Source organism: Passer domesticus, chromosome 7, assembly GCF_036417665.1.
Source record: "Passer domesticus isolate bPasDom1 chromosome 7, bPasDom1.hap1, whole genome shotgun sequence".
NCBI classification, from domain to species: Eukaryota; Metazoa; Chordata; class Aves; order Passeriformes; family Passeridae; genus Passer; species Passer domesticus.
Genome location: NC_087480.1, coordinates 35,623,123 through 35,638,801, shown reverse-complemented (window position 1 = coordinate 35,638,801; position 15,679 = coordinate 35,623,123). Strand labels below are relative to the sequence as shown.

General features: G+C 42.6%; 1 protein-coding gene across 11 annotated transcripts in view; it reads left to right on the top strand.

The window, feature by feature from the left end:
• The window catches only part of RASAL2 (RAS protein activator like 2), a 162,378-nt gene that overhangs the window by 89,881 nt on the left and 56,818 nt on the right, over positions 1–15,679 (top strand). Inside the window, exon 1 of one of the 11 annotated variants that reach the window (XM_064427708.1) lies at positions 9,225–9,481. The exons of the other annotated variants lie outside the window; for them this stretch is intronic. Within the exon in view, the coding sequence (XP_064283778.1) occupies positions 9,469–9,481 (13 nt within the window). The 5' untranslated portion in view covers positions 9,225–9,468. Of the gene's footprint in view, positions 1–9,224; positions 9,482–15,679 lie in introns of those variants that run through there. 11 annotated transcript variants of the gene reach the window in all.

The window sequence follows — 15,679 nt, the reverse complement described above, 5'->3', positions numbered from 1 at the left end:
AGTTAATTATCACTTTGCAACTGTATTGCTTATTTATTTGTACTTGTCAATAGCACTGTTTAACTCTTCCTTATTTGAGGAAGGCAGATAAGGTTCTTTTTTTTTATTTTCTAGATTACAGATTGAAAGTGTGAAAATAAACAGGACAAAGTTGGGGATTTAGGAGGAAAAACTGCAAAATACTTTGAGATGAGTGACGTGAAAAGAGCCCTGATTGGATTTGTTTGTGGAGTTTCAAATGCACCTCTAAATGATCATTTTGTTTTGCCACATGAATAAATGTTCATTCTTGTTTGGAACTAAAGCTGGTATTAATCATCTTTACATAGTGCTGTAGGCAAAATACTTACTCCAGGTATATGGCTGGTGAGGTGAATAAAGAATTGCATTGCAGCCAGTCTGCACTAGGCAGTGAATATTATTTATAGTTTCACAAGCTAGAAAGACCTTTAAAAATATAATATTTAAATACCTTCTTTTTCTATACGATGTGCAAAAATGAGTGGATTTTCTATACTTCTCTGAGCATCTCAATAGCTGGAAATCCCAGTGTTATGTTTTTAAATGGAGCCTTGTAACATTCTTGATTTTTCTTGAAGGCCACAGAGAATGGATGACTCTGCTATTTGGTGTCTGCCTTGCTGTGTATCCTGCTTCAGTTTTAGATGCAAGTGGCATCTTGTAGTGTGTTATTTGATATATGCCTGACAAGAATATATTAAAAGTACAAGATATCTACATGGTCCTCTCCATGTGAGAGCTACAACAGTAGTGAATACAGATGTCACAGAGTGGTGGGTAAAATAACTGGGCAGGCAATGGGAAGGGGAAAATTGAGCAATGCCCTTTCTGTGGGTATGGAAGAGAGTGGGGGGAAGGTCATATATAATTTCAGATTGCAGTGCCCTAGGTAGTTCCTTTGTTCTCACATCCTGGTTAAAAATGTCTCTTGTCATGATTGCAGAATCCCTGCTAATGAAACAAGTGGGTTGATAGCAAGCAGTGGGAATAGCTTTATGTCAAGATGCTGAGCCAGAGGACACATTAGTGAGGGGAACCATTGCACATCTTTATAGAGAGAAAGAGGCAGATGGTGGCAGCCAAGCCGTATCACAAGCAGCACAGATAACTACTGCACTAAAATAGCTTTGGAATGGACACCAAAAGCTGAAAGGCACAGCAGAGGCAGCTACAGTATCTGGTAGAGAAATTGCTATGCAGAGCTGATAAGAATATCAAGCTTGTCCAGGGAAGCATGTGGATAACATGGTAACTGCAGGCCATGCATCTGACAGTGATATCTGAAATTATTCCTTGCAGAAGAGCTCCTTAGGATTGGCTCTAGTGCAGAGGTGAAGGCATTTGCTCTTTTCCCTAAGTAAGGTTGCCATACCTCTCTTGTGATTTACTAAATAGATTTATTTATTAAAAATCAAAAAGGAGGGATAAGGTGATGGGGCTCTTTTTCATTGGTAGCAATAAAGTTATAAGTTGTATGAGAATCTTTTGGTTACTGGAGCAAATGGAACAGTGTGTGTTATTCAGGGGCTTTGCATAATCAGCAGTAGCACCCATTCTGCAGATTTCTGTGGCATTCTTTACAGAATTATGCACACATCCGTGTAGCACCATTCCTAGGAAGTGTGTGGGAGAGAAACTACCCACGTTACATCTGAGAAATGGAAGCAAGAGATGTGTAACTCCCCAAAGTTCAGCACTAAGTCAAGTGTGCTTCACCCAAGGGCTGCTGAAGTCATTCTCACCATCTCTTTCATTTTCCCCCCTTGCTGCAGGCTTGGCTCAGCTGTTTGGGAGGCAGCTGCTGCACCACTGTGGTTGCAGTCCCCTGTACTAAGATAGACACCAATTTCCACATACTTCAGTACAGCAAGCTGTAATTTGTGATGGTTCAGCAGCTGCCAGAGGAGCAGCTGAGCCATCCCTTCTGAGCAGGCAGAAACCACTGTGGTCACCCTCAGATGAGGGCTGGAGGGGCAGCACAGGAAAAAAACACAAGATAGAAAGTGACTTGTTTAAACACTGACAACTAATAAGATGATTTAAAAACTCCAACTCCAGAGACACTCAGCATCTGCTGCTAGCTTAGCAGCTTGCCCTCTGCTTGCAGGCAGGGGAGAGGCTGTTGCTGATGCTGAGATTCTAAATTCCTGTCTGGAAGATACACTGTGCACTAAGTTGTGTCAGCAAGCCATCCGTTAAATATATGCCATAAAATTTCCTTGGTGCATAATCCCTATCATTGTAGTAATACCTCTGTGAGTGAACAGGCACACTCTAAATGTGTCATTTGCTTGCTAGGATTTCATCTTGGCAGCACTTAGAGGAGCCTCCACTGAAGAAAGCTAAAAATGTAGCTGTAATTTCTCCCTAACTCCAGTCTGACAGCCTCTAACCTTATTTCAAGTGTTATTTGCAATGGGGTAATTCTGTTACAAAGTGTGATGCAGGCCCTGGAGACCAGCACCTAAATGTCACAGGAAGAGGAACTCAAGCCTGGCCCATCTCTGTTTTGCCTCCGTTTCTGCTTCAGATCCTGCTCTTTTTTTCTAACAGGTGTATTTTTTCCTGTTAGGGAGATTACATCCTTTTAAAGGATCGTTGTTTATAACAGTGTGTTGGAATTAGCCCATTCATGCAGTAAAAGCATGATTCAGATTTCCACCATTCATGCTGTTTGACAGGCTAGTAGCAGTTACCACTTCCTTTCCCAAAATAATTGTCTTCTCTCTTGCTCTGCTTCCTTCTTGCCACCTGCTCAATCTAAATGAGGGTTGTTAAGGAGACTACGCAGCAAAAGTTTGGATTCTGGCAGCTTTGTGGCATTAATAAGGGAGATTTTTTTTTTTTTGCCTGCATATGTGAAAATATCAGGAGGAATTGAAAGTGAGGAAAGGCTTTGGGGTCTGGTTTTGTTGCTGTTGTTTTTTTTAAATTTTCAAGTATTAGAAAAGAGCATCATCAGTGAGAGTTTTTGAGATTCTCTGATGCTTGGAAAGGCTAGTAGTGATGCAAATAAATCTTCTTTTTGTATTTGGAGGTGAAATCATCCCAGAAGAAAAAAAAAACTGTTTCACTTGTTGAAACAAGTTAACCCTGGGGTTTTTTTCGGTCTGAATATGCATCTCTTGAAAAAAGGTTGCTGCAAGGAGGTCAGAGGTGAAGATGCCCCTTGCAAATTTTAGTTTTGTCTTCACCCTGAGTCACTAGCATTGAGAATGAAACTCAGATCTGTTTTGATGCCAGACCTAAATTTCATTGCTACCAGGTGAGCAGTTAGCTGGGCAGAAATCCTGCCTCTGTACTCTTCTAAAACTCCAGAGGCTGTGGAATTGCAGTGAGCAACAGAAGATGAGTTAAGCAGCATCTGGTTTCTCTGCTGCATGCTGTGTGCCTCTTAGAACAGTTCCTTGCAAGTCTCTGCTGAGCCTTCCTGCCTGGGGAGGATTTCTCCAATACCCAGCCCGTGCTCTTCCTTCAGGTAAAAACCTGGCAGGAGAGAGCAGACAAGAGCTAAAAAGATTCCTGGGGTGATTTTAATAACTTCTTTTTCTAAGACTAAGTTGTTTACAACTAAAACTATCAAAGCTGAGCTTTGCTTTCTGTATATTCCAGCTGGAATGAGTATTTGTGATGAAAGAAAAAATAGATTTACTCTGTGCTCACCACATAATTAAGATCCTTGTGCAGTAGCAGCTAAGATAAATACCTGGAAAGGGTTACTAGTTTTTGAGGTGGGGACAGTGAGACAGTTTCTTTTGGAACAAAAAGGATTGTTTGTGACCTGCTCAATGAAAGAATCTGCAATGCACCAGTTTTTACACTCAGTAAAGGTTTTTATGTTCGGCAAAGATTTATTTAGGAGATATGCAGGAATTTGATATAATGGAAGTCCTGTAACTTCTAAGAAAACTGTGTGCCAAAAAGAGGGCTGTCCTTCACCTTCCACCACTCAGCTTGGCCTACAAAGAATATCTGTTAGAAAGGAGGGATGAAAAAATGCACTTCCCAGCTCCCTGTATCTCATCTGTAGGGATTTATGATGTGTCTTGGTGCAGTAATTTCCCCAGTAGCCCTGTCTGCCATGTGCAAAATACCCATCCACTGTCAACTGTTGTGCATGGCAGGGATACAAAACAGGGCTTGGGTTTAGCCCTCAGACTGAGGGGTGTGTTTGGCAGTATCTCTGGCAGAAAGATGGATTCAGACGTGCTGACTTGACGTGTTTGCAGCTCTCTGGGTTTGCCCAACCTGGGCTTGCACGAGCCTGTTTGTGTGTACCTGCGAGAGATTCCCATCCTCCTCTCTGCAGACCCAGGAGAATCAGATGCCTTGCTGCCAGGTCCCTTTATCATGTAATTTAGCAAGCCTCGGTGAGTGGTTGGGGATCTTAGTTTTCTTTTTGACCTGTGCTTTGTACCACAAAGCTCAATTGCAGTGTCCCCAGCAGCTGCAAGGCTGGGACAGGGAGCAGGGTTCTGCACCCTGGGGGATGTGACACCACGCTGTTTCCACAGGCTACAGGTGGTCCCATGCATTTTCTTCTTCCATTCTCTGCTTCCCTTCAGCCCAGACCTGTCAGAATTGCCAGAACCCATGTGTGGGAGCCTTTAGCAAGCTGGGATCTGAAGCCTTTGGCTCATGTAATTACACAAACAAGGCTTTGCTGACAACCACAACCTTTGCCTGCTTCACTGTCTGCTGCCTTGGGTCATGATCTCTTAGTGCTGTGACTTGGCTATGAGGAGTAGGGAGTGTAATTATGCCAAGATCAATTGAAATTCTAAAACTTTTAAGTCTTTACATGGTATTGTTTACCCATCATGGTCTATCCCAAAATGCAAATGCATACAAACCATGAGTTGCCTTTTAACAAACCTCCTGTGAAATCCAGGACATCTTGGACATCTTTAGAGGCTACAGAGGGAAACATCTACTGTGTGAAAAGTGCCCTGCTATCTTTTGCATCCACAAAAGAGGTTAGGAAACATCAGGAAAAGCCCTGAAGTGATCTGAAATTTGGACAATGTACAGTGCAATTTGCCTGCCTTGGAAGGATGAAGAGTTTAGGCAACTCTGCTTGAAATTAAAGCTGACTCCAGGGAGGCTGGATGTAACAAACAGGATGCCTGGATCTCAGTGACATTCCCCTGGGCAATTGGAGTTATTTGTATACAGAAAATTGCCAAGCTGCTATCTTTCTTCTTCTATACCGCAAGCGAAGCCAAAGGATTTTGGTTTGTTCTGAATGCTGCTGAAACTTTATTCCCCTGCACACAGATCATCTGTGCTGAAAGCTGAGTTTCATCATGAAGCAAATTTTATCTGTTCAGATCTTAAACCTTTTTAGGGCAGAGATAAAGGGTAAGAACACATAATCTCAGCTTTCTAATATTGACACATAATCCATTAGGGCTTCTTTTTTTTCCCTTGGAAATGTATGTTACATCCCTGCCCACTGCCTCCAGAGCAAACACCAAAAAATCACTTCGGTGATTTTTAAATTTTATGTTGAGAGCATAAAGAACACTCTGTAAAGAAAGCATGTTGTGCAATGTAGTAATTTCTCAGAACTGGTGGCTCTTGGGCCATCTGGGGTAGACTTGTTGCCTGTGTTCTAACCAAACCTTGGTTTGCTATGAAGGACCCTATGATTTTACTTTTTCTCAAGAAGAGCAATAAAAAAAAGATTAAATTCTTTAAAGAAATCTACCTTAAATCATACATGAACTCACTGTGGATTGTTCAGTTTTGTAGCTTCTCTTTTCTAGTTGTTTATCTTGTGGCAAAAAGTAATTACACATCACCCAACCATGTACGCTTACCTTTTTTCCATCAGTAACAACTGGCTTAACACTTAATGGAAAATTAGCCTTCCTTCCCACTGCCTGAATTTCCTTGTCTTGTCTAGAGTTAGTTTGAACTGTTGAGCTAAACTTAAATGTACTGATCTGATTCAGAGTTGGGTATTAGTTTACAGAATTAGCTGTTGATCAATTTCTTGCTTTAGTATAAGTTGATTCCCAAAAATGCAGGTATTTATGAGATTGGATTAGGTGCATCTAGTTGGAAATTCAGTGTACAAAGCTGTCTCTGCTGTGCAGGCATGTGCACATTCCCTGCTCTCCCACCCTCCTTGCTGCTGCTTCTGTTGCCTGCCAGGGGAATCGATTTGGCTCCATGCAGTGAAGCCTTGCTCACATCCTTGTTGTGGTGATGGGCTGGCTTTGAGTCTGACCTGGGAGATGTTCCAAATTACCCCCAGCAGCAGCCTGGAGTTGGAGGAGCTTGGGTGTAACACAGAGCTGCTCTCTGTGTTGGTTTTGATGGAGCCAGTGCTCTCACAGTAGGAGTGGAGCCACAGCCCAAGTGAGTACTGGGGGTTTTATTAACCTGCCACCCTTTGTCAGTGATCCCTCTTTAATGGCACAAGGGGAGGAAAGGATTAGAACTGTGATTTTTATCTGCAAAATAGACAAAAAACGTTTGAGCAGCTCAGCAGAGAGAGATAATTTACTTAAAGGAAAAATAATAAAGCCACAGAGGAAAATTGAAGTCCTCCAAGAGGAAATTGGGCTGTTGAACTCCACTGGAGTTAATCAGGAGCTCTTCCAGCAGGCAGCTCTGTGCTGCAAGCTAATCCTGGAGTCCCAAAAGCAGCCTTGCAGCTGGAGAGGACTATACATTCTAGCAGTGATTAGTGCCCATTAAGATACAATTGGTGTCCAGTAGTGCTTTTGGCTGCAGACTAATATTTCCTGATGTTTGAGGCTGCTTGGTCTCGTGCATCACCCAGTGAAGAACTGAAAGGTTTTTCTGTTTTATTTTTTTGTCTCAGTTGAAACTGCAACTCGTTTCAATGAGCTGGCTGCAGTTTAGGTGAGGATCTGACCACTGAAAACTCCACTCATCCCACTTGTTCCTCCTCACCAGTGGTCTTTTCCCACTGTTCTGTGCCATGAAAAAGCTAAAGCAGTAGCATAAAAGTCCTGATATTTATACAGAAGTATTGTAATATTATCAGGGGTTTCTAAAAATTTTTATTCAATGTCACAGTCTTTTGGGAACAACTTTATCCCTAGACTTTACAAATTGCATTTTGAATTTCTGAATCTGGGTAGATTTCTAGAGTAATTCCAACTACTCATGTAATCTGCCTTTCCCACCCCTAATTTATTTATTTTTTAAGTGCCCCATTCACTCTTTCTACCTAAGTATTCAGCAGATGTCTTTGCTTGAGTCAGACAGATTCTTCAGCATTTCAGAAATCTTTTTTTGAGGCCCATACAGCAAGTTGTAGGATTGACAAAAATAGCTACCAGGATAGAACCTTCCTGCATCACTAAAAATGGCTTCTTTAGGAGAAATAGGCAGATTATGGCTGTATTTCAGAGATAAATCTGAAATTTTAACCTTTCTGTCAGAACCTGATTTTAAAACAGAGGATTCCTACACGATGGAAAAAGAAAAAAGCAAAACATGGGAACAAATCCAAATTATGAATAAATAAATTAAATATAAACATTTAAAAATAAATATTATCATAATAATTATAATGATAATGATAATAGTAATAATAATAATAAAGAAGCCATGATTTGCCATTAAAAGCACAAGAACCCTTTGAAGAGATGTACAGGCTAACTTCCATGTCCCAGTCCTTAATTTTTCCATCTTTTCTCTTGTGCCCTGTGGTGTACATGCATTGCTCCACCCTCCAGAGAGGAGAGATGCTTTTCTGTGGTGCTGGATGCCGCTGGTGCCCAGCTCTGCAGTGGAGAGTGCTGTGTAATTACCCGAGCATTCCTGGCTCTCTGCCTTGGAGAGAGAAGATCATGGGCCCTTGTGAGCTGTTTCTGCTCTTCTACAAATTCTGGCTCCACTGTGATCCCAAGTTTTCCCTACTGCTTCCAGTAATTCAGCATTTCCAAGCAGCAGGTCAAACCAATTTGTCCTTTGGAGACACACACACACACATATATAAAATATATATATATATGTTACTCTATTATATATATATATGTTACTCCATAATATATATGGAGTAACATGTATCTTATGTTACTCTACTGTTAGTGACAGATTTTTGGGGGAGAATGCATTTTTTTGCAGCTTCTCTTCTGTTCCAGTGCTACTCTTGGTGCAGGATCCCTGGGTGTAGTTTGGTGATTGGTTTTAGAGGGCAACAGAGCAGGAACAACTTTTTATTATTTATTTTGCAGTCAGTGTTGTTTAAGCACACATTCAGTAAATTTCTCTCCCAAGGGCTAGGCTTGCTTTTTTCACAGATTTTCCACCTGAGCCTTGGCAGGAGGCAGGGTGACCAAAGCTGTTTCTTTCAGGAAAGACACTGAGGGTGTGGGAAATTGTTACCTGAGACAATGTGCAGAAGTAACCCTGCAAGAAAAAAGGTACTGGAAAAAATGGGGTGGATCAGAGGTATTGCAGCCAAATGACAAAATTAGAGAAAATTAGGAAAAAATTGAAGAAAATTAAAAATAAACAGAACACTTGCTCTTGGCAACAGCAAAAGGCAGCCCCTCAGTTCTTGGTGAGCAATTTTAGCTTGTTTAGCAACAGGCTGAGCAACTTCACATTCTTCCTCTGTGTGTGTGTGTGTGCTCTGGTGCCCCTGGCTGGCAGGTGGGACCTGCTGGAGGGCAGACTTTAAAAATGGGCTTTTAAACGTGACACTCTTCTGTCGGGGTGTCACAACGTGTAAAGGGGACGGTGTGGTGGCAGCAACCAAACTCTGTAGGGTTTGGCTTCTGTGCCTTAAAGAGCTGTAAATAAATAAAAATGCTGTGCCTGGAAGTTCAGCTCTCGGCACTTCTTGAAATAAATAAATAAAACAGAGCTCAGGAAAAGACAATTGGTATCAGACTTCACCATTTCACTCCCAAAGCCACAGATCTTTGAATTTTAAGACAAAAATAAAAGACAGTGCAGAAAACAAAGAGGGGGGGAGGGAAGTTCATTGTTTGCTCAAGTGACTCTCGGGGCTTTTTTGGTGCTGTGTATTTCCTAAGCTGTAGAAGCATCTGAAGCGGGGAAACATCTTCAAAGGAAGTGCAGCTTTTCAAACAGCTTCAGATACATTTCCTTCTCCAGCTCCTGAGACGTTTCCATGTAAAGCGGCTCCTTGCAGTGATATCACCCTCTTAAGTTTCCCCGTACCGATTTTAGCCTCGCAGTCAGCTGCTGGAGTTCTCCCAGCAGCGGGCGGGTTTTCGCAGGAGCGTCTCCTGCTGCCGCACCCCGAGTGCTTGCGGTGCCTCCCGGGGGCCGGAGCCGTGCCCGGTGTGCCCGTGCCGCCGGGGCTGCTCCGCTGCTCTCGGGGGCGGCTCTCGCCCAGCCCCGGCCGGGAGGAGGAGCAGGGCGGCCGGGCTGCGGCACAGGAGGGCAGGCATCCCGGCAGGACCATGCTGGAGCTGACAGGACCCGCTCAGGATGCAGGGCACAGGTGAGACAGATCCCTCCTGCCGCGATTCCGGCGGGGCGGGCTTGGCTGGGAGGCACAGAGGTGCTCAAAGCGACTCGAAACTTGCCGGGGTTTTGTCCGTGTTGCATGTGTGTACCAGCTCTTATTCCTTTATGCAAAGGTCCTTAAAGAGACGTTCACATTTGTGCTCAATTAAGTGTTACTACACTACAACATGTAGGTGTAAAGATGAAGAGCAGGTTTTTGTAAACAGTTTAAAATCTATTTTATTGCCACTAAAATAATAAGCTTTATTCTTCCTCTCACTGAAAGCCCTTACCTAAGTCAGTACATTTTTGTAAACAGCTTAAAATCTATTTTATTGCCACTAAAATCATGAGCTTTATTCTTCCTCTCACTGAAAGCCCTTACCTAAATCAGTACATTTTTAAATGACATTGGATTTCTAGATAAGGCCAGACATCATCATTCAAGGGCACCCTGTGGGAATATTTGTCATTGTTTACTCGTGGCTGGCGTTATGTGATGTTTCCAGCATAGGAAGAATGTTGCCAACCTTGCTTCCTGTCCCCCAGAAAGTGATGGTAAATCAAAGCAGTTCAGGGAATCCTACAGGTTGCACATAAAAAACAAGGAGATTTGGTTTCCTTTCAATATAAAGGACACTGCCTTAGCAGTGCCACTTGCTTTAACAGCAGCTTTTGTCCTAAAATGTATTAAGTGATAGCAAGCTGGAAAGCATTTAAGTTTCCTGCCTTTTGATATGGTTGAACAGTTTCCTGTAGGTACAAAACCAATAAATGTTGTCTAAGGAACCGGGGAATGGAATCTCCTGAGTCAAATGTTTTCTACCTTGGAAACCTCCTTTAATAGGTGCTGATTAGGACGTCCTCCTTAGTCATTTTCCTCCTCATCCGTAGACAGGGTGAATACTAATTTACTAACTTGGAGAGACTGTTTTTGTTAGCCTGAACCAATGGGCTTGTTCTGCAGCTGCTTTTGAATAACATGATCAGAAAATGAAAACCTTCTGCCTCAGCTTTTTTCAGACAAACACGCATTTCTTTGAAAAACAAGCAAACTTTTGGCAAACTGCTCAGAAAAGTTCAAGGCACCACAATGCTTATTCCTTCCAAATCTCATTTAGGTGATTTTTGGGGTAGTTACCACGAGGTTGCCTTTAGAATTTCCTGTCTCTTTTTGGGACTCTTTCATATGATTAACATGTTAATAGGGTAGAGAATTAAGAGTACAATACCAGGGAGCTGTGGAAGGCAGATGTGAGCAGCAACTTACACATTCCTGCAAATTCTTCATGTTGTTGCCCAGCTTCATCTGATACTCTGTGGGTATCTCGCTCTTTCTCTCTTTAAAATCTCCAGGGAGGGAAAAAAATTGTAATTGCAATGAATACTTGAGGTGACTTGTGTCAGAAAGATCTGTCATGGCTCTTTAAAGCTCATGGGAACAAATCAGCTTCATTTGTGCATGAGCAGGAGGAAGGGACATTCTGGTACACTGAGCCTTAACCTTGCCATTTTCTGATATCTGGGAGTCAGTGTAACGTGTAATATTGGAAGTCAAAGAATTTGGGGATGCAGCAAATTACAGGGTGTGAATGGCATTTGTAAATGGCTCGTTGGCATCAAGAGACAGATTCATTCTCCAGCCTGTAGAGGTATGTACCTTGTCCAAGCTTTAATTCTCCACAAAGGGAGAGCTTCCTTTTATCTAGATTTCTTGGCTAATTGGCATCAGACAGCACAAATGTTTTTTAGGAGGGCTAATAATGGTGGGATTTGAAACTGGGCCAGTGGCAGAAGGGAGACCTAATGATCCCCTTCCATTTAATTTTCTTTAGCTATGGGTGACTGCTTCTGGTAAGGGAGAGGGAAATCTGCCCAGGAAGTCAGCAAGTAAATTATGTAACTACAGGCAGAGCTTATGGATTCAGCTCTATCACCTCCACTTGTGAAATTGTCTACAGGCTAGGAGTGTGTATGTAATGGGAAATGGATTTAATGGAAATGATGGTGAAATTGTTGTGGTCCACATGACTACAAAAATTGGGTTACAGAGGAATGGCTGCTTCTCTGAGCAGGTGGTGGCAGCTACAAATGGCTGTGGTGAGTTTGTGTGGAACCATGGACTCATTAAGGGTGGAAATGATCTCCAAGATCATCAGCTCCAACCGTTAACCTGGCACCTCCGAGGCCACCACTAAACACATTTTTTTAGCACCTCAGGTGACTCCACCACTTCCCTGGGCAGCCTGTTCCAGTGCTTGACCACTGTTTCAGTAAAGAAATTGTTCCTGATGCATTCTTGCCTAGGAGAGCAGTGCTGTTCCTTGGGCTGTGGGTCTGCTGTGGTTATGTGTGAAATTGCATTTTCTTCTCCTGCACCTGCAGTGTTCTGAGCAGAGACTTTAGGAGGGCAATATTGTGATGTGAACACCTGCCAGAGAAGTGAAACAGCTCTGCCAATATGTTTCCTTAGAGTCAAGTCTCTGGGCAACCTTCAAAAGTGGCACCAACCCACAAGCATTGAAAAATCAATGTTTGGCTTAAAAAGAGAGGATTGAAACTATTTTTTTCTATTTATTTATCTATTTTCCTAATTGTTTTGATTTGTTTTGGAGTAGGCTTCAGTCAGATTTCCAAGCTCAGTCTCACTGAAACTGTGACAGACAGGTCCTTTTTCTAGATTAGATGTTGTAATTGTCTCCACATCTGTTTGGTTCCAGGGGTAGTGGCTACAGAAAAATGCCAACTATACAAAATAAATCATAATTCTAATGCCAGCTGTCACAGCATTCATGCTCTTAAAGCCCTGGCCTAGTATGTCCCAAGGTCACTCCAAAATGTCAGCAGTGTTTTCTCCATACAGTGTCCAGAAGGAAGCTCTAAGATATTGCATCAGTCAGAAATTAAGGTCATGTCCACAAGATGGAGGATTTGGTATGTCCTTGTAAAAATTCCTTCAACTATGCAGTCTCTTCCCTTGCTCTGCTTCCTTGCTTCACCACCAAATGTGGTCCCTAATTTGGGAACAGATTAAAAATCCCCTCCATATGCTGCCTTTCTTGCACCAGTCTCCAGTGTTTGGCAGGGCCTTGAGCTTTGGCAGTTGCTGTATTTTGGTGCTCATGCAGAGATTAGCACAGTCTGCCTATAAACACAGGTGGGACTGAGTGGTGAGAGGGAAGGAGACCAATGATTCATGGGCAGGGGTAGGGAATCACACTGCTGGTCACAGCCACTGGTTCTCTGGAATGCTCCTGCTTGTCTGCTGCCTACCTGGTAAGTGCCAGCCTCGTGCTTTCAGGCCGCTGCACGCTGAGAGCTTCTTGGTGGTGGTTTTCTGTCTCTATGTGGTGTTAGAAGGGCTGGTAACTTTTTTTTTCAGTCTGTGCCAGTCATGGAGAGTTCAGCTCCCACCTGATGCTGTTGGCAAAGCTGTGGTTTCTTGATGCACAAAGGGAGCAAGCAGTGACCTGAGGGTGGAGTAAAGCTCCCTGCTGGCACGGCGCCCTCAACCCTGCTCTGCAGGAATCGCTGGTATTTGGGTTGTGCTGAAAGCAACAAGTTGGACTCGTTGTGGGAGTGCTATGTAAGGCTGTTACCTGGAGCCAAACACAGGAGGAAGAGGGTAAATAATGCTTAAGTTGATTGGGCAGTTCCTGTGTGATCTGGCCAGAAGCTGAAGTGTCATGGTCAGTGGATCATCACGTTGGTCACGGTGAATGGCATCCCACAGCACTTGGCAGCCATCCGTGTGGGTGTCAGGCATTCTGATGGAACCAGAATGGTGCAGACTGAATGATAAAATACTTATTTCTCACTCATATTTAGTTCTCTGTCATGTGAACAGTTTTTCTCAAAATTCTGGTTCTGTGTTATCTAAGGAGTCATAGAATGACAAAAGACCCCAAACCAACCACCCCCCGAACCCCAGCCCTCACTAACTTGTTCTTTCATTTGTTTGCTTGTTGGAGATGTCATCCAAATTAGTCTAAATAAGAAAAATCATTCTTGGGTGTTTCTCAGCTCTGGTTGAGCCTGTATGCCCAAGGAAAAACAGTAGGTCAGGAAATAATAGTAGAGACCAACATGAATGGTGGAAGCATGCCAACAAAACTGCCTTAATCAATTATTTTCACAAAATACAGCACTTGAATTGTGCAAACTATGTGGCCTGCAAGGTGAACAAGAAAAACTCCTGGGAAAAATGTCATCTTGTGAATGCCAGCATCAGAAATGAAGCACCCTTTACATTCTGCTCGTTAAATATATAGCTGGGTGTATTCATACTTTAATACAAGATGTCTGTTGACATGAGGCATATGGTTCACAGTCTGGAAAGGCACTCCAGAGTGGATGGCTCTGTAAATAACATCTTGGCCCTAATTTGGAATTAAATTAGCTTAATATTTTTGGAGTGGTCATTAATAGGTACTTAGAAACTTGCCATCCTGCTAGAAGTGTAACTTAGCTGAATCCCTTGGCTATTTTGAGGATACCAAGGAAGTTGGATTGAGTACAAAAATGTAATTAAGTCGGTGTGGAAGTGCGAAAAAATACCCCGTGGTTGTTCATAAGTGAAGTTCTGAAAATCCAACAGTTCTGCCCAGCTGAATTACCTGTATTGTTATATACTACAGAAGGTCAAGGTTTGTTGTTTTTCTCGCCTTCATTTTGAGCCTTTCTGTCCCTATTTATCTTTCCAGGCTGTCAGCAGGCACAGCTTTCACTGGCCCTGGATTCCTCTGTGCTCCAGAAATTGTTATTTAGGAAATCCTTTTTTTTCTGCCCCCCTCCTGAGTAACCACTGGTTGAGGTCTCTGATCTCAGCTGGGCTGGGAAGGCTGGTGGTGCTCACTCTGGAAGGGAGGAGAACCATTACCCAGCTGAGTGACAATATTACATCAGTGTGCAGAGGTTGTCATCTGCAGCTGGGTAAGAGCTGTTGAGAGTAAGTGTAGAGATCAGTGACTGTGCTAAAATCACTTCATTAAGCAATCTGAAAGGATAAAACACTAGACTATAATGTGTATGTGTGGGCTGGCACTTCATCAGCAGGGTTTCACTTTCCACAATAAATGAACTGGCTTGAAGAGAGACTTGAGTGTCCATCCATTTATTTTTTTTCTGATTAAAAAGGGCTTTCTCTGTGCTTTGCCATGCTCCAATGGGGCTGTCCACATCTTCTCATGTCTGACATAAATCTGCTATTGATTTACACTGCAACAGAATTATTCTGCTCATAGCTTGCTCACAGGATCCTGTCACAGCACTACGCACTGCTTTTGCTTAGGTAGCTTAAGCCAAAAAAGTTACCCATGTTCCAAAATAACTGTGAATACTCCCATCATGATTTCCTAATACAGACTGAGTTACTCAGCCTTGTCCACTGGGATCCTCTTGAACTAGATCACAGCTTGGTTAGGAGGCTGTTATATTGTAATGCTGCTCCTCAAAGCAAAATTACTTTCATTATAGATAGGCACTTAAAATGATTTAATGGAGGAAATAGAGCACTGTGCATATAGAATTGACATTTTTAGGTGTCTGGGAAACTTATTTTCAAGGCAGCTGCTTGTTCCATGCTGTGGCATTGAAAATAGGATTGGGAAGTTAGTACTGCTTTGCATTTTTCTGGGCAAAGTGCCTCAGATAACTCCTGATATTTCCTAATGGGCAGGTATGAGGGTGAGTAGTTTTGCCTGACACATGACATTGTTCCAGGGCTTGGAGAAACAAATATTTATTGTTTCTTGTTCCCTCCTAAATTATCTGTAAGACATTTTATTAAGAATGACTTGGGTGTACAGTATCTAACACATATTGCTGTGAGGACATCATCTCCTGCCTGAAGCAATATCCATCAATCAGTCTGTCAGCACCTGTCCCTAGTGCATGTAAGACCCATTTTTCCTCCCCTTGAAAATGCCTCATGCAGAGAACATTAATACATCAGAATTTATAATACCACACTGACCATGTGCTTACAAAGCATCTGCATCACAAGGCATCTTTGCTCTATTATTTGCATATATTATGAATTCTCATTTACTAAAAATTCCTGTAGAAAACTCTGAGACTGATGTTCCCGGGTAGTTTCACTGATCAAGAAAGCTAATTTTTAAATCCACAGAATGGCAAAGCTGCTTAGCTTCACAGGTTTCAGACTCATAACTTCAGGAGAGTGACATTTGTG